The 11,650-nt window shown below is 35.9% G+C and overlaps 1 protein-coding gene across 1 annotated transcript; it reads right to left on the reverse strand.

Annotated features, from left to right (window-relative positions):
- Positions 1-425: 425 nt before the first annotated feature.
- Positions 426-4,766, reverse strand: LOC139897754 (uncharacterized). Its single transcript, XM_071880447.1, has 7 exons — positions 3,849-4,766; positions 3,379-3,434; positions 3,099-3,208; positions 2,812-2,971; positions 1,573-1,665; positions 1,273-1,404; positions 426-892 (listed from the first exon to the last, which is right to left on the reverse strand). Exons 1-7 carry the CDS (start codon positions 4,651-4,653, stop codon positions 827-829), a joined length of 1,422 nt encoding a protein of 473 aa, XP_071736548.1. The 5' UTR covers positions 4,654-4,766; the 3' UTR covers positions 426-826.
- Between the last annotated feature and the right edge of the window lie 6,884 nt (positions 4,767-11,650).

Consider the following 11,650-nt stretch of genomic DNA (forward strand, 5'->3'; position numbering starts at 1 on the left):
TTTATAAGTTTAATACACTATTCATACAATTCATTCAAAATGAATATCCAACAAGTTATTGTCATTCAGAACTTAATCAGAACCTTCGAATCATTCAAATTTTGAACCATTAAACACATGTATTATCACACGCACCCTTAGCCAATATACATTGGATATAGTGAATTATACCTTATTTCCTAAGGTACTTTGTACGTTAAACTAGTCATAACATAGTATCGGAGTGGGTCCTAGTAAGCCGCCCTGAGCCTCTATACCGCCCTATCAGATATCCATACCATTATATCATTATATCGTACTATCATTTTGTCATCTAGCATGGCTTCCAATAAATTATAAAGTGAACAGTTTATTTTATGAATGTTAACACGAATAATGGTACTACTATCATTTTGTCCTCCGACCCAAAATTTCCCAACCCTCTCAAAGATTACCTAATAATGCAATGCATCAAGTAAATGTAAACCTAGTTGTACAAAGATTATAATATAAAGTATCTAACAATTGCTAAACACATAGTAAGTGCCAATTGGAGATGAAATGAAAGTAATTATGATCTGATGGTACATTATAGAGAGGGGAACAGGTGGGATCGGGTACTAACAATACGTTATCAGTCCCCTGATAACATTATATTCTTGAGCACAAGATTTAAACCAAGTTCATCAGGGGCAACTAAGATAACATCCTAAACTGAAAGGTGATAGCATTTCTAATAACCCAACAATGCAACAATACTTGCTAAGTTTTTTCTTACTTACCAATTACTTGGGAGATCACTTGCACTTCAATACAACTTCTATTTTAGACATCAATTCAAAGTTAGTTATTTTTCTTCATGCAAATTCTGCATGTTTTGTTGTTGATCACCAAAACTTTCAGCAGACATGTTCTGCAAGGAGAAAAGAAAACATTCGTTTAACATACACGTTCCTTTTCCGTTTAATCTTTTGGCTTGGGTTGTAAGATTACTGTAATAATGGTATTATTATTATTATTTATACATTGTAATAGTTGTACAACTTTGTATTTTAGAATAATGTTTTGTTGTTGATCACCAAAACTTTCAGCAGACATGTTCTGCAAGGAGAAAAGAAAACATTCGTTTAACATACACGTTCCTTTTCCGTTTAATCTTTTGGCTTGGGTTGTAAGATTACTGTAATAATGGTATTATTATTATTATTTATACATTGTAATAGTTGTACAACTTTGTATTTTAGAATATGTGACTAATTGGATGTCGAACTTATGTGAAAGTGAGTAACATACCAAACCTAAAGCTTCAACTAAACTTCGTCGGTTGTCTTCAGTAGACACGCCTATTATCATTTTCAGCAAATATTCTCTTTGTTCATGCTTCAAATGTTTCTCAAGCCCACGGGCTACCATCTCCATTTCAGGCTGCACAAACTTTATTTTTAAGTCCATGTTTTTGTTTTGCAGGAGACCATTCTTTAAGGTCTCATTAAGGTAACACAATTTGACAACAATAAAAAACTTTCAACGGAAGAAAACACCATAAAAAGAAAATTAATCCAAATTTTTTTAGTTTGTGAGCAAACAACTTACAGAGCCTTCTTCTGGCGGAAATATCCTGTGAACCAGACATAACTTTGACAATTCATTTACTGCTTCAATAGGCTTACTTTGCATTTCGAGAGCCTGAAAAAATAAGATCGAACAGGATGCAATTAAATATTGTAGAATTGGCGATATTATCACTCACTTAAATATAGCTCATTTAGTGTTATGAGTTATATTTAACAGGTTATAGGAGCCAAAGTGCCAAACCACAATAGTTACTTGATGAAAAAAGCATAAGAAGCTAAAGTCTAAAGATCACCCGAATTGTTTTTTTTTTTTTTATGTATACGAGTTCATATATCAGTTTTGAGCAAACAAATCAGTTAATGATGTAGTAATATAGTTTTCAACTCACGTATGGTTGTATGCTGTGTTTGTTGTTTGTATTAGTTTCATTTGTTATGGCCTAGTTCAATTGTTTGGTAACGTTGTTTTCAAATGAAGTGCAGGATCTATGCTTTCAAGCAGACATTTTGAAGTCTGTAACTGTTTGTAACATCTTAAACTTCAGATTTTTTTTATTTTGATATTCGTTTTCGCCATAAAAAAGTTAAAAAAAAAAAAAATCGAGTATATATGATATATTATTTATTACTTATTACTTATTTATATTAAAAAAGTAATTACATAAACTAAACCCAAGTCGAGTAGCCGGCCCATATCAACACATACACAAAATGTTAACAATCCACAAGTTTTATATAACAAGCCACAAGATGTAATATTCATATGCTTATATTTGCTCTTGTAGCAACTTTAACAAGCCACAAGATGTAACAATCATATTTAGGAAGGTGTATAATTTGTTAAAAATATATGTCATATTATATTATATTACTAATAGAGTTAACTTACAATTTACAATAACTGGCCTTGTGTTAAGTTTTGTATCCACAATTACCATCAAGTTTGTTAATTATGTTTTTTGTGAGATGTCAATGCACAAAATAAAGTTTAGCAAGGACAGACACGTAGTAGTTTCCCTTTAATTACGTGTCTGTCCTTGCTAAACTTTATTTTGTACATTGACATCTCACTAAAAACGTAATTAACAAACTTGATGGAAATCGAGGACACAAAACTTAACACAAGGCCAGTTATTGTAAATTGTAAGTTTCCTTTACCGAGTGTTTTAATATTCATCATGTTTAAAATATTAGCCCTGAATAAACTACTAAAAACATATATATTTGGAACAAAAACAAAAATAGCATAATAACTCACCCAAGCCTGCAAGAGCCACGAGCGTGTACGTGCAGCGACAGCAGCAGACACCATTCTTGCAGCACGCAAACTTTCAAGACCAATGTTATCAGCAAGCCCAGCAATAAACTCGCGTACATCCTCACCATCAATCTGAACAATTGTAGAATGGCTTGCTACCCTACAAACTCAATCTGTTAGAAGAGTGGTCCCCACCAAGCAAAGGGAAAACATATCAAACAACATATATATACATGAATATAAGAAAACAATCGTGTTTAAAATGTTATATACTGAAACTAATGTACCTGCCACATGTGTTCAAAGTAAAGTCGACGGATGCACGATATATTGAATCGCGTGAATTATTGGTGTCAATGAATACTTTCACTCCAGACATCCTGCATATTCGACGCAACTGTTTGCCACTCACACAATTAGAACACAATTTACACATGTTTTTTTTTTTTTTAAAACAAAAAAAAAAGGAAAATAATAAACTCGGCACATGATGACACAAATTTTTCTTTATAACGATGCTTCAATCAAGTTGTGTAGAACAGAGTAAGATTTAAGGAATGTACTTACTAAGATAATATCATCATCTTGTATATCTTTTCCACTTGTTCTGTAATCCATGATTGCTGGAAATTAAGTTCTGGAAATTAAGTTAAGGAAGATGTAATTTGACGAACTAAGTGAACAAGTATCACGGAAGCTTGTGAAATAGTGTTGTTACCTATGACAAATGCAATTCTATCATGAATTACAATGCAACACATACCTACTGACTTTATACAAATATGTATGGTATGGTATGACCATCTCTATTATCAAGCAACTTATGTGATGCGAAAATAGCAAAGGTCTACTAATACGAGTTAGTAGATTGAAAGAAGTTTAATCTTGCAAACTAAACCATATTTCAATAAAATCTTGTATATAAACATGATTTGCTAGCCATAAACAAACGATACATATAGAAAGGCAGTAATGTCGCAAAGGTCATCATGATAAGTGAAAAAACTTCTGATGCTTTTCAAATTTCAAAAACCAACCTCTAATCAACCAATTGGCTTTCCGTTGATTTTCCTCGATATCGATTCCATCTAACGGAGGTGGACGAGAACGCGGCCACCAATCCGGAAGTTTCTTCTTCGCTTTCTCCCAGTTCTTCATCGTCATCATCGAATCAGAATAATTAGTTACATAGTCTTCAACAGAAGACAATGGATTAATAGCAACATTAACCTCACTTGTTACAGATTCTTTTTGAGTACTAACAACCACTTCTCTTCCACCTAAACTCCTATCCCTTCTAGTAACAACCACACCACTATCATTACCACGCCGCCTAAATAACAAATTTCGAAACCCTAACCCTAGTTTCACCAGAACCCTAAAAGTGAACATAGTAACAAAACTAAAAGCAATCAATTGACCGAGAAAATAAACGGTTGATTTCCGGCAGGACACAACGACTCTCCGATCACTGTCGACGGCAATCATCGTCCGGAGATCCTCAACGGCATCGTTTCCAGATTCAAGGAACTGATTAAGTTTGAATTCGGCTGTTTTTAACAAGTTATTAAATGATAGAGATGATGTATTAGGTATGTAATGGTCGAAATCGATTACCATGTGAAGTTTAGAATCGGAGTGAGGTAAAGAAGAAGAAGAAGAAGAAGAGGTGTCGGTGGTAGGGAAGTAGGTGTTGGGTTCAGAGTGACGGCGGCGGCGAATATGGCGACGGCGGCGGAGAGAACAGAAGGTGGTTGTGCGATGGAGATAGGGTTTAGGAAATGATATTTGGTGGTTGTTTATTGGTGGGTGTACTGTTGAACAAGTGAGTGATGTGTTCATTGCGTTGACCCACAGACAACGATTGTGTAAGGGATCGTGTAAGGGAGGTAGTAATGTAAATAGAGGCCGCCGGAGTTGGAGAAACTCACACCAGACCGTGCGACGTAGATAATCACAACAAGAGAAGTTACTTCTTCACCCGAGTGAAACACTCCAGAGTATTCCCCTCTTTGTTCGACGGGTAAAGAGATTACTTCTAAAAGGACCTCCGGCCAAAAATAAAAAAAATAAAAAAATAAATTAAAATAAAAAATAAAATAAATAAATATGCTATGAAAATGATATAATTAAATTTTCATGGGTTTTAAATCAAGTCTTGTATTGAATTTAGGCTCTAAGCGGCAGAAGAGTCACCAATAAATCGACGTTTTCTGTTGACTCACTTAATAAAGCCGTAAAAAAAAGATGTACCTTGAAGTGTTGTGCGTAGCTCAAAACATATCAAGAAATACTACACTAAAAGAACAATATATAAACAACCATAATTACACCTAAACCGACATATATACATACATAAACATACATGTAGAACATCCCTACGTACATAACTACATACATACATACATACATACATACATACACACACACACAGACACACATACATACATAACTGCATACACACACATACACACAATATATATACATACATCCATAAACATACATAATGTAAACATATATGCACACATACAAACAAACAAAAACATATTAACCAAAATATACATACAATACCTAAACATGCGTACCTACATACACATACATCCATACATACACCATATAAATCTACACACTCCTACATACACATTACAACGACGAGGTCCTGGTAAAAAGCAAAGTGCGAACATACATATATCACTCTACATCGAGATACATGCATACATACATACATACATACATACACACACACACACACACATACATAGATCCCTCTAAAGGAAGACACATACACAAAAACACTCATACCCACATACACCCATACATGCCAAAACCTACTCATCTATTCTAATTCTAGTTCTCTATGCATTCTTATCAGAAGTCATGTTTTCGGTCAATAAAAGCTCCTTCAAGTCGAGCTTTATTCTATTCTCTCACATACGAGTAGGTTTACCCCTTCTCCTAACGCCGGCAACCGTAAGTGTCTCGACTCTCCTAACAGGGGCAGTAAGGGGTCGCCTCCTCACATGCCTAATCCATCGAAGTCGTTCTTCTCTTAGCTTGTCGATGATACTACCAACTTTTAGGTTCTCTCTAAAAACACTATTTGGAATCATATTCAGCATGGTTTTACCACAAGTCCACCCAAGCATCTTCATCTCTGCCACCTCCATCCTTCTCTCTTGCGCCTTCGTCATTGGCCAACACTCTGATCCGTATAACATGGCAGATCTAATTGCCACTTTAAAGAATTTCCCTTTCAGCTTAAGGGGGATCTTCTTGTCGCATAAGACTCCAGTCGCTGCTCTCCACTTCACCCACCCTACCTTAATATAATGCGACACGTCTTCATCTATCCTCCCCGTTTTGTGGAGCACCGAGCCTTGGCATCAATACAAATACGAATTCGTTTAATTTCAAATCTTTTATTCTTCTCTTTATATGTCCCCTAGTTTTATAAGTAAGTATAGTTTTATAAAATTAGTTTCAAATATTAATACTATTATATATAAATTGTGGTAAATGGTGTCAACCTATGATTGGTTAACACCATTCGTTAATAGTAACTTTTTTTTTTTTTTTTTTTTCAAAACATGATTTGCCCAATACCCTCCAAACCACTGACCCAATACCATCCGGATCCCCTGACCCGCTCTACCAACCCGACCCAAACACCCGCTACTGTAGCTACAATACTTTTTTTCTTTTCGAAATCATCCCGCAGCGAAAGCGCGGGCCAAAAAACTAGTTAATACTAATTAGCTGTAATTGCGAAAAAAACCTTTTTATTATTTTTCATTAGATATGACTTTGCCGTTACACAGTACTTAAAAATTATAGTAAATATGAAATCTTTCCTAGAAAAAAAAATCATGAAATAGTACATAAATGAAATAATTCACTACGATAAATGCAATTTACTAATACAATGAAAAAACCTTTCAAATATATTTCGATTAAAAGGGTGTCTAGTTTATGAGCCCGACATTCAGGGGCGAGTCTAGTATGGTGCCCGTGGAGTCACGGGACATCACTATTTTAAAAAAATTTAGTATAAAATATTTTTTAAATTTTATAGGACACAACTAAATTTAACTGTAGAACCTCATATAGTTTTCAAATTTATATTTTTTTTAATTGTTTAGGACATCACTAAATTTAACTACTCGAACCACATACATTTTTTGAATTTGTAGTTGTTTGGAAGTAATTACCACTAAACATCTAAATTAACATTCAAATATAATTAGTACTGAAAATAAATTCGGAACTCCATTGTGTTATTGTTATTATTATTTTTTTTAAAGGAAGTTTTTTTATTAAAATCATGAGAATTATAAAAAGTAGAAGCATGCATAGAGCTCATGCCATACTATGGCTAAAACACTATACAACGAAAACTGGACTAAAACACGTGGGGAAGCGAGTGGAGGATTGTGGCTGTAACGACCCGACAAAATCGTCATTGACGGCGCCGTTAACTTAGGTCTCGTTGCGTGGTCATAGTCCCCCCTATGAGACGCGTTTGACCAAAATTATGTCGCAAGTTATTTCATTTATACTTTATCACTCTTGTAAAATTAAACTTGTTGTCGAACTGTTTGGTAACTTAAAACTTTGCAAGTCTTACACGTTTCAAATGAATGCGACATAATTTTGGTCAAACGCGTCTCATAGGGGGACTATGACCACGCAACGGGACCTAAGTTAACGGCGCCGTCAATGACGATTTTGTCGGGTCGTTACAGATGGTATCAGAGCGTTGGTTGTAGGGAACTAGGATTAGCATTAGTGTGTCTGACAGAGTCGTTAGGACGCATTAGTGAATCTAGACTACAACCGGATAGTTAGCCATTGCATTCTGACATACACTTGCTATAGATAGCACTTACTTGACTACTTGTGCATATATACTTGAATCACTCTTAGACAACCTTCTTAATGGTACCAAGCTTTCATCGTACGAATCCGTATTCTACCACTTTCTGGTAACACACGTGAATTCAGGATTCATACGCGTAAAGATGACGATGACTTCGTTAATCACACTAGTTCGGGAACTTTGTCTCTCAGGTCGTTATTCACCACCATCCCAGCTTACTATCCACGAGCGCTGTGAAGTTTCCACCACCATGGAAATCACTAACCACTACCGATGTTACACCGGTGTCCTTCACTATCTACCACTTCTTGCTACTACCATCACTACTCTAGGTGAGTATCATCCTCACCACTTATCACTACGGTTGCGTACTACTCGTTATCATAATTCGTTACTCCTTTCGTACCTAAAGACATTATTGTTTGACTCGAACCGCATTGACGTGAACAATCGTTTATACACTTCCCTCGGGAAACGCTCCTTCAGAGTTGCACTAATTCTTTCGATTCAATACGAGTCACATTAGAGACGTCGTTACACTTTGTTCATTTTAAAACTTCACGATCACACGAACTTGATTCTATGGAGTGATGTGGGAATGGAGGTATGAGTTAGCGTAATATAACGACACTCGATCAATGTGGTTATATTACGGTAAGTTATACCAAAGTTCTAATGACTCGTGATGGTGATTGGACTCGATCAACCTAATCACCACCATGTGCCATGTACATGACTTCATTTTTCTTGTTGGACATCCAAAAACTCCGAGGATATTGATAACAACCATACCAAGGACACACCTTTGATTATTGCCGAACCATATTTATGCTTCCGAATGAATTACAAATTCTTTCAACTTCAAAACATAGGTTACACGTGTATACTATCTCGTTTTCGCACGGTTTTATTGACCAACTACAATATGCTTGTCATGCTCACATCGAGGCGGAAACTTCTCTGGCATTACACTCGTACTTCCGTATAAGGAAATCTTTTATCTAAATTCTCAATGGAGAGAGAGACTCTTCACATTATGCTAGTATTCGCCTCGAGGGTGAATAGTCCTAACGAACGTTTTTCAGAAACCGATAAGAAACTTGCTCTAACAAACGTTTTCGGAAACCGATAAATCTTCCACGACGCGAAATTCTTGCGAAACGAAAACTTGTTCAAATATACCTTAAAGAAATGTACCTCGTTTCGGATCGAGATCCTCGTTTCACTTCTAGATTTCGGAGTGCCTTACAAAAAGCCTCGGGACCACGTTTAGACATGAGTACAGCACATCAACCACAAACCAACAGACCAAACAAACATACGATTCAAACCTTGGAAACCATAATACGAATTTATGTTATCGACTTCAAATTTACTTGGGAAAAGTCCTTGCATTTAACCGAATTCTCTTACAATGATAGTTATCACACGAGTATTAATGCCACACCTTTCGAAAACTCATGTAGCCGCAATTGTCGTTTTCTTAATTGTTGAACCAAAGTAGGTGACAAGCAAACCACCGGACCCGAACTCATTCATGAAATAACTGTTGTGATCGTTCAATTCCAAGAAGGACTCAAGACGGCTCGTAGTCGCCAAAAGAGCTACGCCGATGTTAGACGTAAACCTCTCGAATTCCAAGTGGGTAACCGCGTAACATTTAAAAGTCGCGCCTTGAAAAGGCGTAATCCATTTCGAGAAACACAGAACGCTAAATGTGATGCCCCGTACAAAACTATCGTGTACGAATCATCAACAACGGGATCATTACAAGGTCAAATACTATATGCGGTTTCAAAAGAAGTTTAAATTCATGAATAAAGGTGATGTCTTAACCAACATCAAATATCTTACAACAAAAGTATGCTTCAATGAACAGAAGCAATTAGTAATAGCACGTGACCCAATGGTCGTTACAAATCATTGTTTCAAAAGGTAACATAGTTTGAATGCAAATAAAACGTTTCATGCGGTGACAACTCTAACAAGCGCAGCGGGTGTCTACAAGGCATGACTAGTACAACAGCGGAAGCAAGCAACCTTAAGCACCTGAGAAAAACATGCTTAAAAATGTCAACACAAAGGTTGGTGAGCTATAGTTTAAGTATAACAGTAATGTAAGGTAGGCCACGAGATTTCAGTGCTTCAACAGCGTTTCAAAACAGTATGAAAAGTATATGTATAACCGTGGGCACTTGGTAACTAACTTAACGTTTATCACCCTCTAAAAGTACACTTGGCGAGTGCGTATGTTTACGAAGTATTAAAAACCCGTTAAATGCTAGCGCTACTAGCCCGAGTGGGGATGTCAAACCCTATGGATCCATATCTAAGATTCGCGTTCACCGGTTCAAAGACCAATGACTAAACGTTACCGAGCTAAGGGGAAAGTTTATGCCGTTGTATAACCCACACATATATAAAGTTTAAGTACTCGTTCCTAGTATGTAAAACGTAAAATGCGCATGTATTCTCAGTTCCCAAAATAGTTAAAGTAAAAAGGGATGTTATAACTCACAGTGGAAAAGTAGTAGTAAAGTTGACTCGGGAAAAGTAAGCAAGTACGTTTGTCCAAAAGGTCCTCAACCTAAGTCAAAAGTTACTAAGTCAGTAAATCGTCCCAATAGGTTTAAATGTATGTAAATTAGGTCTTAAGTATCATCATCATTCATCATCAAACAAAAAGTATAAAGTAAGTTTCATTCTAGAAAAGAGTTTAAAACAAAGGCTGACTTCGATCAGTTGCCACGGCCTCTATACAAACTGAATTGAGGTGGGACCAGTAGCCATGGCTTCGTATATGAGTCCTTTAGTTGCTTTAAAAATTCCAGAATCAAACTCGTCTTCGTTTGACCGTGGCGACGGTTTAAGTGCGAGTAGGTCAGAATTTTCAGCACAACGTTAAAAGGACATAGTGACGTTCGGAGGGCCATAGATCCTAAACCGTAACTCGGATTAAGATGAGTCTTAAATGAGAAATTATTTACTCGAACAGAGATAACTTAAAATCAACTTTACAGTAGCCCAGGTATTCTAATCAGACCCAAAAAACAGTAGGTTTAGTGTTCCGGTGGGTTCTTGGTGCTCGATGCTCATCACGGTTCTCATCCTTGATGCATATAGCTTCAAGTGTACAACTCGTTGATGTGTTTGCATCATCTTTACCAAGTTTTGACCATCATAACACAAGTGTAAGTCTAAGATAAGTAGCACAACTCAATTAAGTATTGCAAGTAGTTTGATGAACCAAAGTTACATCAACATCTTAGATCCGACACATACATGAACTCTAAAAGTAATATTAAGCTACAAACTTGAAAGTAAACTAAATAATCAAGATCTTAAGTTGTATGTGATGCCCCGTCCTAATCCATCCGGACGAAGTCCATATCGATTATAAATGATTCACAACAGTTGATTACATCGCGAGGTACTTGACCTCTATATGATACATTTTACAAACATTGCATTCGTTTTTGAAAATACAATCTTTCATTACATCGAAAGTTGACAACATGCATACCATTTCGTAATATATCTTACTATAATTGACTTAATGATAATCTTGATGAACTCAACGACTCGAATGCAACGACTTTTGAAATATGTCATGAATGACTCCAAGTAAAATCTCTAAGATAAGCAAATGTACAGCGGAAGATTTCTTTCGTACCTGAGAATAAACATGCTTTAAAGTGTCAACCAAAAGGTTGGTGAGTTCATTAGTTTAACATAAATAATCATTTCATAATTTTAATAGACCACAAGATTTCATATTTCCATTTCTCATAAACATACGTCCCATGTATAGAGACAAAAATATCATTCATATGGATTGAACACCTGGTAACCGACATTCACAATTTGTATATAAGAATATCCCCATCATTCCGGGATCCTCCTTCGGACATGATATAAATTTCGAAGTACTAAAGCATCCGGTACTTTGGATGGGGCTTGTTA

Source organism: Rutidosis leptorrhynchoides, chromosome 3 (genome assembly GCF_046630445.1).
Source record: "Rutidosis leptorrhynchoides isolate AG116_Rl617_1_P2 chromosome 3, CSIRO_AGI_Rlap_v1, whole genome shotgun sequence".
Lineage (NCBI taxonomy): Eukaryota > Viridiplantae > Streptophyta > Magnoliopsida > Asterales > Asteraceae > Rutidosis > Rutidosis leptorrhynchoides.